General features: G+C 41.7%; 1 protein-coding gene across 1 annotated transcript in view; it reads left to right on the forward strand.

Moving 5' to 3' along the window:
- Col22a1 (collagen type XXII alpha 1 chain) overlaps window positions 1–25,447 on the forward strand; it is a 286,090-nt gene extending 260,643 nt beyond the window's left edge. Inside the window, exons 55-63 of the mRNA XM_027415259.2 lie at window positions 2,643–2,696; window positions 3,718–3,789; window positions 5,228–5,263; window positions 6,935–6,979; window positions 16,784–16,963; window positions 18,875–18,941; window positions 20,924–21,106; window positions 22,692–22,769; window positions 25,244–25,447. Of these exons, the coding sequence (XP_027271060.2) occupies window positions 2,643–2,696; window positions 3,718–3,789; window positions 5,228–5,263; window positions 6,935–6,979; window positions 16,784–16,963; window positions 18,875–18,941; window positions 20,924–21,106; window positions 22,692–22,769; window positions 25,244–25,431 (903 nt within the window). The 3' untranslated portion in view covers window positions 25,432–25,447. The remainder of the gene's footprint in view (window positions 1–2,642; window positions 2,697–3,717; window positions 3,790–5,227; window positions 5,264–6,934; window positions 6,980–16,783; window positions 16,964–18,874; window positions 18,942–20,923; window positions 21,107–22,691; window positions 22,770–25,243) is intronic.
- The last annotated feature ends 374 nt before the right edge of the window (window positions 25,448–25,821 follow it).

Genomic DNA, 25,821 nt, shown 5'->3' on the forward strand with positions numbered 1-25,821 from the left:
ATTTTGTTTCCTTCCAAGACTTCTGAGTTATGAAACTATGTTATGAATCTGCCTATGCAAAGATAAGAAATGAAGATGCTGAGATGCTCATAGTTTGCCCAAGATCACACAGCTCATCAGCAACTGATGCCAGCCTTTGAACTCAAGCAGTCTGAGCCAAGAGTCTGAAGTGTAAGACTGCACCCCAAATGTCTGTGGACTAGATTGCCTTATCAGAAAGGTTGTCCTCCAGGAAGGGGGTTTAAACAGGAGTTTGGAGACCAGACGCTTGAGAAGGTGTCTACAGCCTCAATTCATGGGCAGCATAGAACCCAGAAGGGCTACTTGTTGGAGGATGATGATAGATAGATAGATAGATAGATAGATAGATAGATAGATAGACAGACAGACAGACAGACAGACAGACAGACAGACAGAGTATGGGCCTGTGGCTAAGGGAGGACCTGGTCACAACATCAAAAGACCAAAGTTCACAGGGAACAGGTGCCCACCAAAACTAGTGTTGGCACCATGTGCTAATGTCTGGTGGCCCTCCTCCTTCCACAGAAGCAGAGAGAGGATTAGAGCAATAAACAGGAGAGATACCATTTCCATAGGGATGAGCCAAAGTACATATTTTTAGAAAGACACAGATGGGTTGGTGGGTGGAGGGAATATAGGGAGGGGGGCAGGCAGCCCTCACTAAAAGGTCTGAGTGTGCCTGTCAATAAAAAATAATGCTCAGGGCTTCCTTTTCTGTACTCACTAGCAGAGATCCCAGGCAGGGCTTAGATTTTCTCTTTTTATTGATTTCCTCCTGAAATAAAGTTATCTATGCTACATGGTTTCTGAGTGCATCTGCTACAATCCGAGGTGCTTGGTCTTATGAACATTTTAGGCCAAAGGAAGAGACTGCATTTCTGGTTACTAACGTAAAAACACATCCTTAACAAGGGAAGTGCAGTATAGGATGGGCTCACTATTATTCTCAGAACTCAGCTTTCCACTTCTCTCTTGGGGGTGTGGCTTAGCATTTCTGTGCCTCAGTTTCTCCATATGTAAAATGGTAATGACATTTGCATTTGTTGTGAGAAGTGAATGGTTTATAAAAAGGACTGGTATGTAATATAAAAGGTTCCTAGCTAGGATTGCCTAAAGGTTGTTGACTATCAAATTTTGGGTGTTGACACTTTCATGAGTACACAATTAACAATTACAAGACATCATTCAGATATTGCACTTTCAGGATTAACACTGAATAGACCTCTGTGATGTTCTTGGTCTTTTCATTAACAGAGAACCCCACTGTGTGTCACTCACTAGATGCTGGATATATAAGAACTATAAGCCAAAGATTCATGGCAGGTCTGTGAGCTGAGCATAGAGAGCATCTGGTGGGAAGTCTGGTGGGCAGACAGTGTTGAACTTTGGGAAATTGAGCTGTGCATTTTAAGCAATAGGGATTTATTTGGGAGTGAAATGGGATAGCTAGGAGAATTCTTCAGCTTCCTAATATTTGCTCTAGAATGGATCCGTGTGTGTGTGTGTGTGTGTGTGTGTGTGTGTGTGTTAACTTTTACAAATGGCTTCATATAACAAAGAGTGACTTCTAACTCACTGTGTAGCTGAGACTGACTCTGAATTCCTGATGCCCCTGCTACTACCCTCAGAGTCACTGATATTACAGGTGAATGCCACTGTGAGAAATCTTACTGAGAAGAAGTATTTGGCAAAATTATAAATATGTGCAAAATGGTTGTCAGTTTATAGAATGTTAGATTCAAGACAGTCAGTCCTAGAACCTAGGAACATTTCAATCCCTAACTGCATGACAGGGCAAGCCAGTGTTTACCCTAATCCTCTGTATCTTTGTGTTTTAATGTATTCATTGGATTTGTGATAATACTATAGGGGAGGGCATGTGCAATGAGAACAGGCAGAGCTGCTTCCTCAGACATGCCTTATGCTGTAAACATTTATTCCTGAGTTGGGTTGCATTATATGCTTGTATTGTTCATAGCCCAGCCTGTGAGTTGAAAGATGAAGGGAAAAGTGAATGAAACTGGTCCTGCTCATTTATTGTGCTGTGTAGTGGGTACCAATCAATGAGTTAGGCCTTTTCATGCCCACCGACTTATCTCATTCCATAATAATGTCATGAATTAAATATCATAGGTTTCTTTTACAAGTTGAAAAAAATATCTTCTGCAAAATGAAGTGGTTTTCAGAGAGCCATACCAGCCTGAGTAAGAGCAGCCTGTATGTAAATGGAGTTCTTGATTGGTCTAAATACTAAAACCCTGGAGTCAGATATAGAGGAAAATACTGAGCGATCAGAGAGAAGGAGCAAGCCACTACCATACCTTACCTCATTAGTGTCTCTGCAGATAAGAGACTGAGTTCCTGTTTCTCCCTGCTTATATCCTGTTTACGCCCAGTTACCTCACTTCCTGTCTGTATGTACAGACCTCCAGAATTCTATGCTTAGCTAGTGGCAAGCTCCATTCTCTGACCTCCAGACAGGTTTTATTTGTACAAGCAAGATATTACCACACCTGTGTAATTAAGTTGTTCACCTGCAGTCAAGTTTTCTCTAGTGACCTGCCTGGTGATTGCCTGTCACAGAGTACTGGCAGGATAACCATTTCTGTTTCTCCCACCAGGGTAGCAGTGGATCACCTGGATCCGCAGGAGACCCTGGCCATCCAGGAGCCCCAGTGAGTGCTCACCCCCAAGTCCCTGATGGTGTTATGGCAAGGGTCTCATGTCATGAGTTGCTTCTTCTCTATCCCTGAAAACACTGGAGAATAAATCCTTATTTAAATGGTACAAATAGTCCTGAAGCCAGAGAATCAGGATATGTAGCTCTTTAAAAGTTTACCATACATTTGACCAATCTCTCAATCTTTGCTGTCTAAAACATGGACACCTCCCACTATTCAAGTCTGAGTATGAATTTCCTTCTTGCCCAGCCTGCTTTTATTTATATTTACTTAGATTGAGATCTATGCAGGAGCCATTTATAAGTATGAAAGGTCATTTAAAAATTGGCCAGGACAGTGACCTAGCCAGTACTTTCCAGATAATTGCCAGGACTGTATAAACCAGGGTGAACAGAAAACCACAAAATCCCAATCTGCCTAGTCACAGCAGGTAGTCACCCTGCTGGTCCAGGGACAACAATGACTGTCTATCATTATGACAGTTCCAGTAATCTACACCAGGAGTTTCAATGCACTACTAAGACAGACTAAATATATAGGGGTAGATCTTGAGGGTGGATCCACCCAGGAGAGGAGCTAGCCCCAGAAGAGCTGACCTACTTGTGGGTACTTTGTGCAAAGCTAAAGCCTTAAACTACAAAGACTGCAGCCACCTCACACTTTGAACCTTATAAGCATCATGGGAAGCAGTGCCCACTTCAAAGAGACTGCACACACACTATATCTAGGTATTGTTTATAAGAATCCATTCTGTAAGTTCTCACTGCTTGGCAGTGGACAATGGAAAAACTATTCTCTGTCTGTGGAGATTTCTCTTCATTCATCTCCCTTTCCTGCCCTCTGTGATGATATCAAGTTTCACAGACAGCATAACTCTTGCTGATTTATCCTCTCTCTGATGCAGGGAAGTGGCGGGGGTGTCAGGGCTCCACAGATTGGAAGTGTCATTAATTTTCTGAATCTCAAGGAGTTTCACTTGACCTTGAATAATTAATTCTCTGTTCTTCCTTCACAGGGCCCAAAGGGAAACAAAGGAGAAAATGGAAGCCCAGGACTTCCAGGTTTTTTGGGTCCCCGTGGGCCTCCGGTAAGCAGAGAACCTAATGGGGTCAAAATTCATGGCTCTAGATGTGACCTTGAGTTTCACTACTATGCCTACCAACTGATGTCTTAAGGGCCATTTTTTCATAGCATAATGAGATAGTATGGAGTCAAATTCCCTAATCATTTAGGAGACAGTTGAGGGCTCATAACTGACATTAGCATGGGATCCATTGCTCTAATTATGAGACCTTAGGAAAATAGTGTAACTTCTCATTATGTGGCTATTGCCATAATCTAATGGCGGGACAGCATCAGTCATTAAATGTGAGAGTCCACATAAAGGATTGTGGGGATTGTAGTACTCAATAAGTACAGGTGATTGTGATGACATTTGTTGGTGTTTTTTGTGGGTAGTGCTGGCAGCAATGGACTGGAACTTGAAGGATGAATGTATTGTCTGTAAAGATGAACAGGTTTGGGTCAAGGGTTAGAATATGTAGATGATTGATTCAAGGCCACAGTATGTATTTGTGCCCATCTGGAACTTTAGTCTGGGATCCCTAACTTGACCTTGTAGTGTATATTGAAGCTGGTAAAGGGGTAGTAAAGACTAATTTGTAGCAACACTGAAGTCATTGGAAAGTTCTGTAGACTCTGGCTTACACTGATGGATAAAGGTTTTATATGTTACCCTCCAGTTTGATTCTTCCCTTTTTTATGTGACCACAGGGCCAGCTGGATCCATCCTTTTTTCATGGTATTCATGATATCATGTCTACTGTTTTCCACTTCTGCTCCAAGATGTATATGGTTTCTTTATTCACATGCATTTTCTTAATTGTTCCCTATTCTGGTCCTTGTTTATTATTTGGCTGCCACTGAGCTGCCAATTATGTACTTTTTACAGAAATTCCTCCTTTATCATAAAAACAGCTCAGTTATCCAACTTTATTACATGCTAGTCACTGAACTTTACATATCTCAATGAAAATAAGTATCATGGTAACCTATGACATAAATGAAGTGACTCTTCTTAATTTATATATGAATAAACTGAGGCACAGTGAACTTAAGGGATTAGCAAGGAGGTCATGGAAAGTCAGAAAGCCAATCAATCAATAAAGGAATCAATTTGAAGTCGGAGTCCACCATCTTATTTAACACATTGTGCCCTGTTGATAAGAGTGGCCTCCTTTTCACTAGACAACTGGTAAGATTGTCTTCTTAAAGACATGCGTAATAGAGATACATCGACCCAGTAGACAAAGTGGCCATAAGCAGAAGGTTTGTTCACATGCTGGGGCAATTCTCTACCTTCTCCTGCAGAAACTGACCAGAAGGTTGCATATGCAAAGGCTATCTGAACCACTGATTTCTCTCTTTGCTGGAACATGATGTGTCTGTCCTGAAGAATGACATGCACTGGACTGATGCTGCTGAGTGCCTACTGACCTCATGTTCTTTTTTTTTTTTTTTAACAGGGAGAAGCAGGAGAGATAGGAGCTCCAGGCAAGGAGGCAAGTATTACCCAGCCTTGCCCTTTCTCCTTCAGTAACATTGTCAACAAATCCGTCCATCTTTGTCTTCGTGGATGCTTTTCAATTCTGTTCATCACTTCTGGATGGATCCTGTCCAATTCTCACTGAGTCCTTTCTTACAAGCACCATTGCTGTAGTCTCCCTAATGGCTTCCTTTGTCTAACCATAACCTTCTACAACAGCTGGAGATCTGTGGGACATGAACATGTCACGCCACCTACATCTCAAATGGCAGTTGTATTCTCCCTTGTAGTGCAAATGGCCCCTGAGGTGCCATGGTCCTTTCCTCTTGTTTCTTCCTCCTGTCAGTTCCATCTACTCTGGTCTATTCCTGAAATACTAGATTATTTTTCAGGGCCCTTTCTTTTTTTCCAAATGCCTTTATCTACTGTCCCTTTTCCTTCTTCTGTGGACTTCTGTGGATCACCACAGGAAAGCACTATTGATCTGCTTTGCCAGTCATCTGCTCCGTTCTATTCTAGCACATGAGTCTAGCTCAGAGAAGACACAAAAAGTGATGAATGAGTGGATGAATAGAAGTGGATAGAAGACTTTCAAGGAAATTGTTCATGTGTATATCAAGGCACTCTTGCCTTGAAAGAGAACACTCTTGTCACTGTGTGCCTTTGAGCCACTGTTTTAAGTAATTGTCTTCCTTGAAGCTGGATCTAACATTCAAAACCTGAGCAGTTTTGTCCCAGACATAGCTTGTCATTCACTAGACCTGCCCCTCACTTGTTGACCAATCCTTGCATTTGATTACTGGGTTGACTTGGAGGTAATAATACCCTAGCTCCCATTTCTCAGGGTTGCATCAACTTTGAGTTTTCAGTTGGATTACTGCACACATGAGTTTTCTCCACCTTTCCATTGCCCTCCAGGATAAAATTCAGACTAACAAGATTCAGCAAATTTTCCCTAACCTGACCCACATTTTCCTTGAAACATGATCTCCTCCTTTTTGGTAGGCTATACACAAAGGCCCTTACTTTCTCTATCTCTGAAGTTTAGTCTTCACGCTGCCATTTTCTCTCGTGTAATCCCTGTTGGATTCTATCTGAACTTCCAGCTCCAGTGTCATGTTGTTGTTTTTCTCTTGGAATTACTCAGGGATTTCTTTGGTGATCCTATTACAGAAAGAAAAACTGTCAGCTGTATATTAGAGTTGGTATTCCCTTATCTACCTCTGAACCAGGCTATGAGCAACCTGAGTAAAAGAACCATGTCCCCATGTCATTTTTCTTTGGCCACAAGCTTATAGTACTACCAGGAAGTAGGGCTGTGGGCATTTCTCAAATTAGGTGACTGAGTTGGCCAGGCTTAGAAGAACTGGAATGTTTTCATTCCTTTTTAAAACAGATTTATTTATTTTTTAATTGAATGTATGTGTGTTTTAGGGTAGATATGTGCATGTGAGTGCAAGTGCCTTTGGAGGCCAGAAGAAGGTGCCAGGTCCCTCAGAGCTAGAGTGAAAATTTACTGTGAGCCCTGTGAAAGGATGCTTGGAATTGAGCTCAATTTTCAAAAAAAAAAAAAAAAAAGCAGTAGATGCCCTTAACTCCTAAGCCATCTCTCTAGACTATGTATGCATTCTGAATGTATACTATGTCTACCAGCTATAACAGGGTACTGTCCTTTATCTCATTGCAGGGTGCTCCTGGGAAGCCTGGAGAGCCAGGATCCAAAGGAGAAAGGGTAAGTGGGGTTATTTAGCCATCCTAGCATTCTCAAGGTGACTTTCCTACAGTCACAAGGCCAGATTTTATTCAGAAAAATTAAGCAGCCCAGCTTGACTGTGTTCTCCTGCAGTGGCTTTCCGCAAAAAAAAAAAAAAAAAAAAAAAAAAAAAAAAAAAAAAAAAAAAAAAAAAAAAGCCTGTCAAGCAATAGGGTTCTTTTCTCCCAATACTGTCACAGTCAGTTTTCTTTCTTGTTTCTTTTTGGCTGTTATTTTGAGCAATATAATCATGACCATAATTATCAATGCAAGGCAAGTGTTAGGAGACTCTGACAGATTCCATGCTCACCATGTGTGAAGGCGCATGCAGGATGTGCCTAGCTCCCTAAGTGCCAATTTGCTGAGAGCCAGATTTGTCACTGGAGGTGACAAGGGAACAGATTTTCCCATAATGAGTTGCCTTGGCACCACACTCCGAAAGTCTTTCTTTACATTTCATTTCTCCAAAAACCAACAGGGAAGAGTCATTTTTCTTGCAGAAATATTGGAAGGGGCAGGGAGCATTCTCACACTCACACTCCTCAAGGACTCTTGCTCCATTTAGGGCTCTGCATGCTGATTTGCCCACAGTCCTGTGTCTGGTCAGCTGTCATGATGTTGTACTATATGGATGGTATTCCATCCCCCATCCCCGCCCATACTTGTTTTCCATGGTCCTGCAAAGAATTTATCTCAGCTTTCTTCACAAGTTGGATTGGTAGCAAGCTGGCAGGATTTTTCTGGTGCTTGGGAAGAGAGAAATGGAAGTGATCTCTGGCATTTTTCCCTTCCTCTCATGTCTCTCCTTCTTATGACTTTGTTCACCCTATCCTGTGGCTGTTTGATCTTGAATATAGGAACCTTTTATTTGCCTGCCACTGAGGTGATTTTTCTCCCCCTTTGGTCTAAAGAAGAAGGTTTTAAGCCTGATACAAAAACTATATACAATGGTAACAAATATCAAGTATATTCCAAGAGAAAGAAAGGTAAAAACATACTTAAATTAATAACTACAATCAGCAAAAGCAACATTGAGCAATAGACACATTCTACATGTCCAGCCCCAGGGTAATGGCATATAGAAGAGATTACTCCAATAGCTGTCCTAAACTGAAAAATCTAAGTCTTGTACCGAGTATTTTCTAAGATAAGAGAGGATAATAACTGTGCCAGTCTATTCTTCACCCTCATCAAAGACCTGAGAAGGAAATAATATTAGTAGGGTAGACAGGGAATGTCAGAGTGTAATTTTCTAAAGGTGCAAGAGAAGACAGAAACAGCAGGCTACTTGGACAGCCACCCAAGGTCTCCCAGTAATGTCTGGGAAACCAATTTTTGTATCTGACAGACCATCTCAGAAGGAGGAAAATTGAAAGACTGTCTTACCCTGTGTTGCCAAGGTTCAGTAGTCTCTTTAAGTTTAATTCAACTAGCCCAGTTAGGACAGAGTGTCCAAAGTCAATGGTCTCTAAAACAGAGGTAGAACTGAAATGTCTTGATAAAAATATCCTAAATTGCATCAAGATACAAAATATCTTAAGCTTATGTTGAAGCATAAATATATAGAACATGATAAAGATGGTTTTAAATTTGTACACAAAACATCATAAACAGAAAGAAGAGCCTACACAGTATGACAAATATACAAATTATCCAAGACAGGAATAAATAGTTAATTTTAAATGTTTCAACATACAACAACCTATAAAAATGTAAGTTGTCTATAGCTAATAGTTGCTAAAATAGTTCACAAGAAGATATGTTAATCTACCTATATCCCATCCCATCCACACACTAAAACTTTTCTAAAAGAGAATCCTGAGTCTGACCATCATCTTCCATTCCCAGACCTACACAAATTTAAACCAACCCTGAGGGTGAAAAACCCAAAATACCATCTAAGTCAACTGTAGGGAAAGGGGGCATTAGTTTCTTAGAATTACTTCCTGCTGTCATGGGGTGAAAATGACTCTATGGGATCCTGTAGGAAAAAAAAAAACACCTCCCGAAGCAATGTTTAAATCTCATGCAGATTAGTTGTAACATTTATAACTAGTCTATGAGTGGCAAGTGATATTTGTCTGAAGTTCTTGTCTGAAGCTCTGGCTAGAGTGTTATAAGAAGGTGCACCATCTCAGCTAGCTAATCTGGAATTGTCTAGAGCACTTTTAGTCCCAAATTGATCCTTGAGTGGTGTAAACTAGTTCAAAGAAATCAAGTGGAATTGCTGATGTGGGGCCCCATCTTCTTTCTGGAGACTTCAAAGATTGCTGTTAGGAAATTTTATTGTTCACTGTGGAAGATTTAAACATCAATATCAACACACAGAAAGTTTAAATTTTATAGGTATGCATACTGAGAAAGGTAAAAATAAGGATGAAAATAAGTATGAGGGAAAATAGGATTTTTTGAGCGGTAACAGAGTTTTGACAATAGTAGTTCCTACATTTTTTGCTTTCTTCTGTCTTACACCAGTTGACTTTCTGATATGAGACAGAAACTAAATTTTCTTTTAGCAACATGCTTGGATTTAGAGAAGGAGAGCCAGTCCAACATTAAAGCCAGGTTTGATTTTTATGTGAATAGGGACTACAACTGTACTGGGAAGTAAGGAGATGTAGGTGTTTAGGTACAGAGATTTTACCCTGTATAAATATTGGTACTGTAAGTACTAACATTTTAATGATTCTTTCTGATAGTTATCCTTTCTTCTTTAGGCATCTACATTCCTGATGTTTTTTGGCTTCCTTTTTTATTTAAATTATAAACAAGTTTGTTTTACAAGTAAATCCCAGTTCCCTCCCCTCCAAAGCTGCCTGTCCCCCCCTCAAAACTCCCTATCACATCCCCTTTCTGCTCCCCAGGGAGGGTCAGGCCTTCCATGGGGGATCTTCAAAGTCTGTCATATGATTTGGAACAGGGCCTAGACCCTACTCCATGTGTCTAGGCTGAGAGAATATCCCTCTATGTGGAATGGGCTCCCAAAATTCATTTGTAAACTAGGGATAAATACTGATCCACTACCAGAGGCCCATAGATTCCCCAAGCCTCCTAACTGACATCCACAATCAGGGGGTCTCAATTGGTCCTATGCTGCTTTCCCAGCTATCAGTCTGGGGTCCATCAGAAACCCCTTGTTAAGGTCAGCTGTTTCTGTGGGTTTCCCCAGCCAGTTCTTAGCCCTTTGCTCATCACTCCATCCTCTCTACAACTGGATTCCAGGAGTTCAGCTCAATGTTTAGCTATGGGTATCTGCTTCTGCTTCCATCAGCTACTGGATGAATGAATGTTCTAGGATGGCATATAAGGTAGTCATCAATCTCATTATCAGGGGAGGGCATTTAAGGTAGCCTCTCCACTATTTCTTAGATTGTTAGTTGGGGTCATCCTTGTAGATCTCTGGACATTTCCCTAGTGCCAGATTTATCTTTAAACATATAATGGCCCCCTCTATTGTGGTATCTCTTTTCTTGCTCTCCTCTTTTCTTCCCCTGACTCAATCTTCTTCCTGCTCCCTCATGTCATTCTCTCTCCTCCTCTTCTTTGCTTCTCATTTTCATAACTCCCTCTCTCCTCCCCCCATGTTCCCACTTAGCTCAGGACATCTTGTCCCTTTCCCCTTCTCCAGGGGACAATGTATGTCTCTCTTAGGGTTCTCTTTGTTTCCTAGCTTCTCTGGCAGTATGGATTATAGGCTGGTAATCCTTTGCTCTATGTCTAAAATTCATATATGACTTTGACTTTTTGTCAAAACCTCACTCAGGATGGATTCTTCTAGTGCATTCCATTTGCTATGAATTTCAACATTCCAATGTGTTTTTCCAGTGTATAAAGGTACCACATTTTCTTTATCCATTCTTCAGTTGACTGGCATCTAGGTTGCTTCCAGGTTCTGGTTATTACAAATACTGTTGCTAGAATGGATAGAAAGACAGAATCCATCCTTCTGTTGCATACAAGAAACACTCTTCAACTTCAAAGACAGACTGTACCTCAGTAAAGGGTTGGGAAAAGATTTTCCAATCAAATGGACCCAAGAAACATTCAGGGGTAGCAATCCTAATATCTAACAATTTAGACACTAAACTAAAATCAATCAAAAGAGATGAAGGAGGCCAAGCGTGGGTGGCACACGCCTTTAGTCCCAGCACTCAGGAGGCAGATGCAGGTGGATCTCTGTGAGTTTGAGACCAGCCTGGTCTACAAGAGGTAGTACCAGGACAGGCTCCAAAGCCACAAAGAAACCCTGTCTTGGAAAACCAAAGAGAGAGAGAGAGGGAGAGAGAGAAAGAGAAAAAGAGAGAAAGAGAGAGGGGGGGGAAGGAGATCACTTCCTACTCATCACAGAAGAAATCCATCAATATGAAGTCTTAATTCTGAACATCTATGCCCCAAATACAAAGGCATCCAAGTTCCTAAAAGAAATATTAATAAAAATCAAATCACATATAAAACCTCACATACTTATAGTGGAAGATTTCAACGCCCCACTCTAACCACTAGACAGGAATACCAGACAGAAACTTAACAAAGGAACTAATAGAAGTTATGGCTCAATTGGGTTTAACAAACATCTATAGAACATTCTATCCAAACACAAAAGAATATACCTTTTCAGTGCCACAAGGAACATTCTCTAAAATCAACCACATACTGTGCAACATAGCAAACTTCCACCGATACAAAAAATTGGAATAACCCCCTGTATCTTACCAGACCACCATGCTTTAAAGTTAGAATTCAACAACAACACAAATTGCAGAAAACCTACAAACTCATGGAAATTAAGTAACGCCCAATTGCACAATTCCTGGGTCAAGGAAGAAACAAAAAAAGAAATTAAAGATTTCCTAGAATTCAATGAGAATGCAGCCACAACATACCCAAACTTATGGGACACTTTGAAAGCATGCTAAGCGGAAAGTTCATAGCCCTAAGTATCCACATGAAAAAACTGGAGAATAGTCACACTAGAGAATGAATAGCACAACTGAAAGCTCTCGAAGAAGAGCCAAAGCACCCCAGAGGCGTAGATGCCAGGAAATAATCAAACTGAGGGCTGACATCAATAAAGTAGAAATTGGGAAAACAATACAAAGAATCAGTATAATGAAGAGTTGGTTCTTCAAAAAAATCAACAAGATAGACAAACCTTTATGCAGACTTACCAAATGGCAGAACATGATGTGCAAATTAATAAACTCAGAAATGAAAAAGGGGACATAACAAAGGACAGTGAGGAAATCCAGAGAATCACCAGGTCATTCTTTGAAAACCTGTATTCCTCAAAATTCAAAAATCTAAAGGAAATGTACAATTTTCTGGATTGATTTCCTTTCCAAAACTAAATCAAGAACAGATAAGCAATCTAAATAGACCTATAGCAACTAATGAAATAGAAGTAGTCATGAACAGTCTCACAACCAAAAAAAAAAAAAAAAAAGTTCAGGGTCAGTTGGCTTCAGTGTAGAATTCTACTAGAAATTCAAAGAACAGATAGTACCAATTCTCCTCAAAGTATTCCACACAATAGAAGCAGAAGGGTCTTTGCCAAATTCTTTTTATGAGGCTATAATTAATTACCTTAGTACCAAAGCCACACAAAGGTACAACTAAGAAAGAGAACTACAGACCAATATCCCTCATGAACATTGATGCAAAAATACTCAATAAAATACAAAAAATCGAATCCAAGAACACATCAGAGAAATCATCCATCCCGATCAAGTAGGCTTCATCCCAGGGATGCAAGGATGGTTCAACATATGAAAATCCATCAGTGTAATCCACCATATAAACAGACTGATTAAGAAAAACAACATAATAGTCTCACTAGATGATGAAAAAGCCTTTTAAAAAAATCCAACACCCATTCATGATAAAGTCTTGGAGAGATCAGGGATAACAGGAACATACCTAACATAATAAAAGCAATATACAGCAAGCCAACAGCCAACATTAACCTAAATGGAGAGAAACTCTACATGATTCATCTAAAATCAGGGACAAGACAAAGTTATCCACTCTCTCCATACCTCTTCAATATTGTCCTTGAAGTTCTAGCTAGAGCAATAAGACAACAAAAGGAGATCAAGGGATGCAAATTGAAAAGGAAGAAGTCAAACTCACTATTTGCAGATGATATGATAGTCTACATAAGTGACCCGAAAAATTCTGCCAGGGAACTCCTAAAACTGATAAACACCTTCATCAAAGTGGCAGGATACAAGATTAACTCAAAAAAATGAGTAGCCCTACTATATACAGATTATAAAAGCGCTGAGAAAGAAACATCACCCTTTATAATTGCCACAAACAACATAAAATAGCTTGGGGTAAAGCTAACCAAACAAGTGAAAGACCTGTATCACAAGAAATTTGAGTCTTTAAAGAAAGATATTAAAGAAGATACCAGAAAATGAAAAGATCTCCCATGTTCTTGGATAGATAGGATCAACAAAGTAAAAATGGAAATCTCAATCTTGACAAAAGTAATCTATAGATTCAATGCAATCTTCATCAAAATTCTAGCCCAATTCTTCACAGAACTTGAAACAACAATTCTCAACTTTATACAGAAAAACAAAAGACCCAGGATAGCCAAACAACCCTGTACAATAAAGGAACTTCTGGAGGCATCACTATCTCTGACATCAAGCTCAATTATAGAGCTATAGTCCTGAAAACAGCTTGGTATTGGCACAAAAATAGACTGGTAGACCAATGGGATCAAATTGAAAACCCTGATATTAATCCACATACCTAAGAACAACTGATTTTTGACAACAAAGCTAAAATAATACAATGGAAAAAAGAAAGCATCTTCAACAAATGGTGCTGGCATAACTGGATGTTGCCATGTAAAAGACTGTAGATAGACCCATAGCTATCTCCATGAACAAAACTTAAGTCCAAATGGATCAAAGACCTCAACATAAATCCAGCCACACTAAACCTATTAGAAGAGTAAGTGGGAAGTACCCTTGAATGAATTGGGACAGGAGACCACTTCCTGAACATAACACCAGTAGCACAGACACTGAGATCCACAATCAATAAATGGGACCTCCTGAAACTGAGAAGCTTCTGTAAGGCAAAGCACACACTCAACAAGAGAAAACAGCAGCCCACAGAATGGGAAAAGATATTCACCAACCTCACATCTGACAGAGGGCTGATTTCCAAAATATATAAAAAAACTCAAGAAGCTTGTCTCCAAAACACCAAACAATCCAATTAAAAAGTGGGGTACAGAACTAAATAGACAATTCTCAATAAAGGAATCTAAAATGGCTGAAAGACTCATAAGAAAGTGCTCAACATCCTTAGCCATCAGGGAAATGCAAATCAAAACATCTCTGAGATACCATCTTACTCCTGTCAGAATGGCTAATATCAAAAACACCAATGACAGTTTATGCTGGAGAGGATGTGGAGAAAGGGGAACACTCCTCCACTGCTGGTGGGAATGCCAACTTGTACAGACACTTTGGAAATCAGTATGGCGATTCCTCATGAAAATGGGAATCAGTCTACCACAAGATCCAGCAATTCCACTCTTACCCAAAAGATGCACATTCTGCAGTCCTTTAAGTACAGCAGCTGATTTAGCTCAGAATTGTTTTCTATTGTCCAATGTCTTTCTGCAGCTGTTTTTCCTTTCTCATTAGCATTAAGAAAGATCAATATTAGTAATCATCTGTTTTGGGGGGTTTGGTTTCCCCTGCCTGTTTGTACAGCATTTCCTTTATAGTGCAATTAGATTTCTCAACAACTGCTTGTCATGTAGGATTGTGTAGTATACCAGTAACATACTTTATGTTATAATATTTAAAACACTGTCTCAATTTACTGGAGACATATGCTGGAGCATTGTCAGGTTTTTTTGTGCAGGTTTAGCCATAATATCCATTACCTCTAGTGGGTGTGTAATAACAGAATCAGCCCTTTCAGAACTCAGAGCAGTTGTCCATTGAAATCCTGAAAATATGTCTAGTGTTTGGTGCACATATTTTAGTTTTCCAAATTCTGCAAAGTGAAAAGCACCCATTTGCCAAATTTCATCAGATTTGGAAAACTGGAGCAACTCCCCTGGGTTTGCATAAATTATAATATAAAAAGTCATTGATGGTTTTTATTATTGTTGAAAAATTGACAGCCATGCATGGGCCTGGTTAAAGAATAGAAATGACAAGAGTGAATGCAGTGGAACTCAATATCACTCCCACCTCACCTCAGAGCTCCCCTTTGTATGCCTGTCTTTCATTCTGGAATCTGTGTGCACAAATAAGGGTGTTCTAAACATGCATGCGCCTTCACTTTTATCCTCCCTGACACCCAACACATCATACCTTCTGCATACCATGTTTCTGTCATTTCTTGTTTTAGCACACACAGTAATGGCATTTCAGAGCCATGAGCATGTTCTGTTCCTTCTCAGAAGCTCCTGCCATGCTTGTGGCAATACCACCTTTGGTTCTGTCTTAATCCTTCTTCTTTCTCCTGCCCCTCCCTTGCTGTGCTGTATCACAGTGGTTGTGGCTCCATTGTCCTCTGATGGTCTTAATAAGGCTACTGTGTGTTCAGACCTACCTAGCCACTATAGCTTGCTGACTAAACACACAGTAGTACATAAGAACAGACTTCACTGCCTGCCCTGAGGTTGCTGTGCCCCAAATCACTCACCCAGGAATTTGGGGATTGTTTCACTGAGCAGGGAAAAGGGGCCCAGGCAGTGCAACACAGAATGAGCTGCCAATCCTCCATGAACTCATTGGAGCTGAGAGTGGTTGGCAAAGAGGGGCTGCTGAGCTAACATATTGACCCCCTTTTGACAGAGGCCAAATCCACTCCTGTAGTGGAGTGACAACTTGGCCTCTGTTACCACAGCTAGACAGCCTTCTCCTGGGATGCACATTTGGAGTTTGGCCTAGGACTAGGAAGTGTGTGTGTGTGTGTGTGTGTGTGTGTGTGTGTGTGTGTGTGTGTGTGTGTTATGTGGTATATGTGGTATATGTGTTGTGTGGGTGATTGCATAGAATGTTTACATATGTGTGTTCAGGCAAGGGGTTGGCATTGTGCCACCACCAGTCACTCTTTATTGTTTGAGATAAGTTCTCTCATTGAATCCAGAGATTACCAAATTGCTAGGTTGGCTGGCTAGTCAGCACCAGGGTTCTGCCTGTCTATGCTCCCAGATATAAGCAGTCACACCTGGTTTTTGTGTGGGTACTTGATATCCAAACTGCCGAGTTATTTCACCAGTCCTTACAATTAACTACTTAGGGAGCCTTACACAATGTTTTATGCCCACAAAGAAAATTTGTGGATATTTTTATTCTTCTCCAACTTTTGTATACTGTAGACACTGTTCTACAGTTTGAATTTTTCATATAATAATGACACCTGGTGGTCTGTCCATATAGTCCATGATGAACAATCCCAGTATTGGCAACTGTAGTGTTCTCTATTGAATGAGAATGCTAGTACTCCTTGATGCTCCTATGGTAACAGCCCTGATAGTAGCTTATTTGGGGTGGGTTTGAAAATAGAAGTTCTTGTCCCGAGTTGAACACATACTGTATAAGGTAGGATTCTATCTCTGGGCTCACTTGCCCTGTTTTGTACTATAAGGACTATTTTGAGTCATCTGCGACTCACTCATTACTGAGATCTCCTCTCTCCACCCCTGCCAGGGCCCCAGCAGAAAGCTGATGGTACTTTGGCTTGTGTATCCAGTTTCCAACACATACCCACTTGTTGATATTCTTCTCTCCTGTTTAGGGAGACCCTGGAACCAAAGGTGACAAAGGATTCCCAGGTGGAAAGGGCCAACCTGGAGACCCTGGAATCCCAGGCCACAAGGGTCATACTGGCCTGATGGGTCCCCAAGGACAACCAGGGGAGAGTGGCCCTCCTGGGCCCCCAGGACTGCCTGGCCAGCCAGGATTTCCAGGACTGAGGGTAAGGATGGTGGTGAAATTTCAGGCACAGATTCCATGAGAATGGAGGGAAAGCAGAGTCTGTGACCTTCAGGGTACACAACATGCAGATAGTAGACTTCTGGGGACTCTGCAAGTGGCAGAGTACTCCCTTGCTTTGAGCTTATCCTATTGAGAAAATGCTCTTTAGATTTATTAGGATGAAGTTATGTGATGCAAATAATTCAAGAGGTGCTCAGAAAGAGATTCCTTTCTCTGACCCAGGGATGATGAATTGCAAGGCTTCATTTCTTAGGCTGTAAGTCGCTTCTTCCTTGGCACCCTGTGCAAAGGTAATTGAGAAGATGGGATCTCAGTGGCCCAACCATCCATTTGCTGCAGGCCTTGAATTTCTTCTTTATGCTGTCCTTGGCACTGATTATAAGCAGAGAGCCCAACTACTTTCTTTTCACATATGTCATTCTAGTGGCAGAACTCTTGTTTCAGCCAACCTTGCATCACAGACACAGGTTGGCAGCTAGATAACAAGAGTTGAACTCTTGGTGGGGTCTGTGGTCTGGTCCCTATGACCTCCTCTTTTCCTCAGCACCAAGATTAGTCATCTGGAGAACTTTATGTTCCCTAAGCACAGATATGGTCAATCCCTGTCCCTGAGCTCTGACACTCCATGGTTTCATCCCTGGCTTCTATTTGTGGTGACTCTAAGAACCCTGGTGCCTAGTGCCTTCCCTTTTAGCCAAGTCCAGGGCAAATCAAAAGGACTCATTTAGCATCCAAAGCCCCCTTGAGTCCTTGCCAAGCTCTGTGTGTCCTGTACTATATGGTATCAATGGAACATCTGGCCAGGTAAGAGTAAGCGCAAGTGAATGGAATCTATTCCATGCAACTTGTTGGGCTGATAGAAATACAGGGGACCCTACTCTTGAGGGTAGCACTGCCCTTCATGAATCTCACAGGAAAGGGTGATCCTGATAGGGCACAGAGACTACTTTCCTAAGCTCTTCTGAGAATTGTTGCCATAATGTGAGTATTCAGCTTTTCCTGTAGATAAATCCCACAGCTTCCATAGATCACTTATTTGCATGTGGCCAGTATAGACTTGCACAGGACAGATCTGGCCCTGTGGTGTATAGGGATAAGATACCAACCAAGAGAGTCAAAGACAAGCTCACATAGCAGGCAGGAAGCCCATGAGATATATTCTGGAGGTGGGCAAGCCTTTGAGGCCATAGTACCCAGACCCAGTGTGAGGCTTCTTTTATGGGCATAATGGTTTGTACTAAGGGGGAAATAAACTGAAGAATAAACAACGTCTTAAGGGAAGGAAGTTGTGGATCTGAGAGCCTGCAGTCTAAGCCGCTATGCTGGTGGTATGGCGTAATCTGAATGGCAGAGAAGAAAGGAATGGGCTGCAGATGTGGACTGGAGTAGACAAAGGGTATGATTGTATATCTGTGCTGCTCACCAGCTTCTTGATTTTGAGGGTGACACTGGGGTCTTTGATGAGAGGTACTAGGAAGACAAGTAACTGTGCTTCCCCTTATGTCTTAATTGGGGTTTTATTACAGTGAAGAGATGCCATGACAAGGACAGCTCTTATGAAGGAAAATATTTACATTTATTTGGAGGTAGATTACAGTCCATAGGTTTAATCATTATTGATTACATGGCAGGAAGCATGGGGTAGCACATAGGCAGATATGGTGCTGGACAAGTAGCTCAGAGTTCTACATCTGAATCATCAGGCAGCAGGAAGAGCAAGCGAGACCCTGGGCTTGGCTTTAGCTTCAGAGACCTCAAACCTACTCCACCCCACCCACAGTGATATATTTCCTCCAACATAGTCACACTGACTCTAAGGCCACACCTAATAGTGCCACTTCCTATGGACCTATGGGGATCATATTCCCTCAAACTGACACTTCTATCCTAGGGTGAGTCTCCATCCATTGACATCCTGAGGCGCCTCATTGAGGAAGAGCTTGGGAAGCAGCTAGAAGGTGAGTGACTGGACTGTATTGCAGCATCAAGGATAAGATCTCCAGTGAGCAGCTGCTGCTTTCATCATGAAGTACTAGGACAGCACCCTAGGGGCAGGTTAATGTGGAGCAGAGGCTTGAATGGTACCTTGAAGTCCAGCCTCACTTAAACTGAGGCCTTACTCCCCAGCCCCTCCTTCAAATGGGTCTGCAGCTTCTGCCTTGTCACCTTTAGAGGAGATGAGTCCTATTGAATGAGGACAGTGGAAATCACCATTTGCTCTGTGATGATCATCTACACTTTCTGTGGATTCAACCACTTATCTAATCACTGTTGTGGGAAGGTTTGCAGTGGGCCTCATTGAACTCCAGGGGAAGAGATAAGTCAGGAGACAGACAAGATGGTTGCAGTGCCCTCAAAAGACTTCTGTAATTACCTTAGGCACAGAGGGCATTGAAAGTGGACAGGTGTCTCTGCTTCACATAGTTCTAAGGTGAATAAGTGGGATGGCTGAATGTTGGCAGCATTAGCAGCAGTTCCTGTCTCAGGAGGGTTTTCAGAGCTTGGATATGTGGCCCATGGCAGCTTAATAGTGCCAATGTGAGACAGCATGGTTATTGGGAGGATGATGAAGAACAGGAAGCTTGAGCTACCAGAATATAAAGCTGGGATTCACAGCCTCCGTATCTTCACTGTCCTACCAGGGTCTATTTAGTAACCACTCTTCCCATTTCCCCTTCCTTTTAGAAGAAGATAGTCACAATAACCCCATAGTATAACAAAGGAGGAATCCCTGCTTTCATAAACAGATACACCAACAAGTGCTTCCATTCACATGGTCATGACCCAGTTGTTTTGTGCCTCACACTTTCATAGGGCATAGAAGCAAAGTGACTCTCTCCCCTACCCCTCTGGAGTGTAGGTGACCATGGATAGGCTGTAAATGAGGAAGTGGGAGAAGATAACAGACAGACTGGAGAGAATGTAAGCCCCACTGGGCAGGGTGGGTCTGAAGACTGTGTGTTGGAGTTCCAAGTTCTACCTCTTGAGTGTTAGACGTGTTACTGATGGAATTGTCTCTGCCCTGGTGCAGTGCCAGCCCTTGGTTTAAAATGGATCTGGGAACATCTGCTGGGATAAGTCCCTTCTTTCAAATAGCCTTTGAGGAGGAAATATTGAATTTCACTAAAGATAAGGAAATCAAGACTCAGAAAATTTTAGCAAATGGCCAAGGTCCCAGAGGTGGACTCCAGAGAGTGCTGGTGCAATGGTAGAGAGAGTCAATGAAGCAGTGAGAAATCCCACCTCTTCCTTAGTTTTACCAACCAAAATGTTAGTCTTTATCTTGGTCCTGCTCCCCACTGGACAGGCATTTGTATCCAGTTCTCTCTGACTATACAAACTTAGGTGGTTCTTGGTAGCCACTGGGTGAGCACTGGATCCCTTGTCTATCAGGAAAGTGAGCCCATCCACATGGATCTCTGGGTTTTAAATGGATTGTGTCTTATCACAGAAGTATAAGAATCTCCAACTAACAGCTTATTCATCTCCTTAGTTGTAGATGAGGAACCTGATACCAAAAAGATAAAAGTCAATAAATAGCTTTGTGTAAGTCACTTAAACATCCCAGTCCTCAGTTTCCCCAACTGACAGTCACATTGACTATTACTACTGCTGCAGTCATCACAAACACCAATAGTGTTGCTACTGCATCATTAATACTACTGTTAATAATCACTACTCCTGCTGATGCTGCAGTGGTCCACAGAGAAATGTGTGTAAGGAGCTGTTTCTCTCTCTCTCTCTGTCTGTCTCTCTGTCTCTGTCTCTGTCTCTGTCTCTGTCTCTCTCTCTCTCTCTCTCTCTCTCTCTCTCTCTCTCTCTCTGTCTGTCTCTCTCTGTGTGTGTTTTGTTCCTTATTTTCAATTTGTAGTGAGCTACCACCCTGTCCTTCATCCTCTATCCACTCTTCATAAATATCTTGGTTTTTCCTATTCCATAGCTAAACTTGCCTACCTCCTGGCCCAGATGCCTCCCATACACATGAAGTCCTCTCATGGAAGACCAGGGCCCCCAGGACCCCCTGGAAAAGATGGGCTTCCAGGCAGAACAGGCCCCATAGGTGAACCAGGCCAGCCTGGGCAGGGAGGTCTGGAAGGACCCTCTGGACCAATGGGCCCCAAAGGTACGTTGACAGCATTTCAGAAACTGGGGGTTGAGTGGGGACTTAAGTGTAGGGTGCACACCCAGCATAGCCTGGATTATTTATCTTGTTTCCATTCCCATCCACTCAACAACACTGAATTTTGGCATCATGTAATTTTTTCGTACATTCAAGACTTTCATACTTGACAGTTTTGAGAAATTATGCCAGAAAGATTGAACCTGTTTTCTCTTACCTTCTTGCTTTCTCTCCATCTCCCTTGCTGAAGTTACTGGGGTGATGCAAATGCTTTCTTTTTCCCCCACCCAGTTTGGAACTTATTGAGTGATATGACATTTAATTTCTAGGGTATGAATGTTATGTGTCAGCTTTAAAATCCAACCAAATGACTTTGAGCTACAGCTAAAATGGGCACTAACTCAGGCTGACTAGCCTATCTAAACACGGGAGCTCTGAACACTAGGAGGCTCTCTTTCAAGTGGAAGAGCCTGTTCCAGGTTGCATAGAGGCAAGAAGGGCAGAATGCTTTTCTTGCAGGTGAGCAGACATGAAGAGCAGAGAGGAAGGACTAGACTCCAAACTCCCCCCCTTTGGGTCCAGTCCCTTCTGATGGGTGGACTTGTGGGTTCATTTTTAGTGATCTCAGGCTAGGGAAATGGATGAACCTAACATCATCTCTTTTGATCTCTCATATCCTTATGATTGTTTAGCCATCCAATCCCTGTGATATTTCTTCTACTTGAAAGGATTTTTATTAAATACATGTGTTCTTGACTATTGGTATAGTTCATCAAACAAATCACACAAAATAAATGTCCATAGGAAGCATAATATATAGACTACAATGGTTTGTGGCAGAATACTGACAAATGTAACAGTTAACACAATGAAGATGAGGAGCTGGAGAAATGGCTCAGTGGTTAACAGCTTTTGCTGGACTTGGAGAGGACATGGATGGGTTCAGTTCCCAATATCAACATGGCTGCTCACAACTGAAGTTCTGGGGTATCCAGTGCTCTCTTCTGCCCTTCTCGGGTACTAGGCACACATGTGGTATATGTCGAATTTATTTATTAACCCAGTTCCTTCTTCATGAAGGTTCAGATAAGAAGCTTCAAGTACACTGGCAATGACACCAATAACAAGGGCACACATGCAGACTGATATGTGTGTGAGTGAGGACACCAATAATGAGGACACACATGCAGACTGATATATGTGTGAATGAGTTGTGGGTGTGTGAATTTGGTTGCCTGTGTTTAGAGACTGTGATTATGTAGACCTGTGTACTTTGCATTTAATTCTGTGTAAATGTGTAAATATGTTTGTAACTGGATAAATAGTTGCTTGAATGAATGGGTATAAAGAAATGTATTTGAGGATGTGTTCAGGAGAAAATATCTCTTTCTTTTACTGTTTATGTGGATGTATTCTGAGTCTGAAAAATATGCTTGAGAGAGAGAACATGAGAGTTGGGGTATTTTACAGGAATATGTGTGAACAGGCTGCTGTGTGTGGAATGCTTCAGTGTACTGTGGGTTGAGACTCCCTGTCTCTGCTCCCATCATGAGTCTCCACAACTCACAGTGTATATTCTTTCCATCAGGTGACAGAGGAGTCAAAGGTGACCCTGGCACACCTGGAGTTGGCCTCCGAGGAGAGATGGGCCCCCCTGGAATACCAGGTATGAAGGAAGGTTCAGTGTCTCAGGCTGGGTGAACATCAACCATAGAGGCAGGGGCTGGGACACTCTAAGGAGAAACCGAGCACCCACTAATTGTTTAAGGAAATATTTCTCAAGTCCTTGAGGCATGCCTCCTAAGTCAAAAGTCTCAATCACTGATTTACTGTTTCAAAATAACCAAAAGAAAATATGCTGGTGTTTCTAACCTAAAGATATGATATGTATTTGGAATGATACAGAAGCGAATTACTCTGGTTTGGATGTATTTGTTATATTTTGTGCCCATGTACTGAAAAGAATCATATTGTGGGGCTGTATATTTGGCTCAGAGATTAGGAGCACTCCCTACTCTTGTGGAGGAACTGGGTTTGATGACCAGCACTCAATGGAAGCTCACAATGTCTGCGACTCTAGTCCCAAGGTTTCAATGCCCTTTTCTGGCACCCACAAGGACAGCAAGCACTCAGTACACAAACATAAGTACAAGAGAAACAGAATATACATAAAACATAAATAAATATTGATCAAAAAGTAAATCATGCCCCAGAAATATACAGAATTATTATGTTCCAATTAAAAATAATAAATGATCAAAGATCACAAGAAATGGTCTTGGAGGAGAGAGGGATTGGCATATACTACATGAGTCTAGGCATGTTAGAAATATATCTCTTTAGGACTCTCCTTCTACACATTAACTTGCTTTAAGTGGTAAGAACCCCACAGGCAAGGTGGCGTTTGTCTTTTTAAACCTCACTCTCATTCATGCCCCATTAGTATTTCTCAGAATATTCCCAGGGGACCTTAGCCAAAGGTAAGCCCTCCTGATGCTGAGGGGTTGTGGGGTCTTGGCACTGTCACTTCTGAAACCTAGAAATAACTGGGAAAATGGCAACCAATTGAGCACAGTGCCTGATGTCTGTACTAGAAGAGCTTCTGAGGACAGCAATTGTCACATTGGAAAGGAGGTGTGAGTGTAGAAGACTCTCAAATCTAGTTTGTCTGATCTACCTTACAAATGGTAATGTGCATGTGTGTGTGTATGTTTCTAAGTGTATGGAATATGTGTGTCTATGTGTATGTGTGTGTGTTTATGTGTGTATGTGTGTATATGTGTATATGTACATGTGCATGTATGCATTTATGTATGCATGTGTGTATGTATATATGTATGTGTATGTATATGTGTATATTTTTGGGCCTCATGCATGTTCTACCACCAACCCCTCCCTCCAGCCCTACTTTTTAAATTTAACTCTTAACTTTTATGTTTACTCTGGATTGTTTATGAACATTTGACCAAATATAATTTAACTTTAGGTTTTTTCTTCCATGATTTTCCAAATTTGCTACAGTTGGGCAGGTGTTCTTATTTTTATTAGAGATGATGATGTGGCATAAATATTGTTTATACCTTGCTGACTGTGGAAGAGAATATAGTAGCAATAATGTTGTGAACTAGAACCTGTAGAAAGGCTGAATGGGAAACATCCAGGAGAGGATGCTTAGAGAGTATCTGGCAGGTCACACCAAGGTGAGGCTGAGTCAGAGACCATTGTCAGTGCACCAGAGTAGAAGGAATGGTTAGCACAGCTGAAGCATAACTAGAGCTGTGCAGTAAATAACTTTTGCCAGACCATCTGCAGACTTCCTGAAGTCTAAGGACACCCTCAATGGACAGCTTCACATTTTGTTATAAACAAATTTTGACAGAGGGCTAAAAAGTGAAGGAAATGTTGACCATCTTATCTAGCACCAAACTTCCCAGTTGTTGAGGCAAAGAGGAAGATAGATCATTTACATATGATGTCATAGAGTTTGATAAGTGCAGGCATGAAGTTTATTCATAGGTAATATTCTCTCAGCCTAAAGAGTTTTTGAACACTGTAATGGCCAGTTATGTATATCCTGGATGCTGCATTTTTTATGCAGTATAATAAAACAATATAGTTTAAGTATGTGGTTCAAGTTTAACATGTAGATAAAACCGAGAAAAGATAATGGATTTAAATGTTGAGTTATGCAGGGTTGTCAAGTCTCCCTGTAAGGACAGGTACACTCTGCTGAGGTTCACTCACTAAGCCATTTTGGCGTCTCACTCTGAATTCAGTTGTGTCTACGAGGCTGTGTAAGTGCATAGGGCCCTCCTTTCTCATCTGACTTGAGTGGAAAGCTTGCACCCCAACAGACTGCACTTGCCCTTGTCTGTTTCTCCTCCATGGTGTCTGGATTCCTTCCCTATCTCTGACTCAGGACAGTGAAAGTGCCCCTTCTGCTTGCCAAGGTGCTGTTTGCTCACATAGGCCGTTCTCTCTCTCAGTCTAAAACATCAGGGAGCGGCTATTCTCCTTGAGTACATGTCGAATCCTATTTCATAACATATCATGTAGGCACATAGATTATAGAATCTTTCGCTCCTGGATATAAACCTGCTCCTAAATGTGAATGCCTTACTTTTTTGCTTCCTGGGCCAGGTCGACCTGGGGAACCTGGCTATGCTAAAGATGGGCTCCCAGGAAGTGCAGGACCTCAAGGAGAGAGAGGACCAGCTGGACATCCTGGCCCCCCAGGCCCTCCTGGCCCTCCAGGCCAGTGTGATCCTTCCCAGTGTGCGTACTTCGCCAGTCTTGCTGCCCGGCCAAGTAATGTGAAGGGCCCATAGAAGATTCTAGAACATCAAAACAGTACTATGTATTTCTGAAACTTGAACACAGAGTTCAGTGGGAAGCCAGAAGCCTTGAAATATTTCAGATCTTTTTTCTCTCCTCCCCCTTCCTCCCACCTTTTTTTCCTGTTTCCCTCCCTCCTACTCTTGCCTCCTTGCCTACCTACCCTCAATTCTCTCTTCCCTTCCTCAGAGATCTCAGTTATTAAAACCAACAGATGCTGTCAGTTACATTAACACTATTGTTATTGTTTCTTATTTCAAATGCTAATGATTCTTGGGGGGAGCTTCTTCATGAACAGGAAGTGGTTTCCTGGCTCAGCTCCCCTGTTGGCACCAGTTGAAGTGTGGCAGCCAATTGTGAGGAACCCTCGGTGCTATGCAGCC

Source organism: Cricetulus griseus, chromosome 4 (genome assembly GCF_003668045.3).
Source record: "Cricetulus griseus strain 17A/GY chromosome 4, alternate assembly CriGri-PICRH-1.0, whole genome shotgun sequence".
Classification (NCBI taxonomy): Eukaryota; Metazoa; Chordata; class Mammalia; order Rodentia; family Cricetidae; genus Cricetulus; species Cricetulus griseus.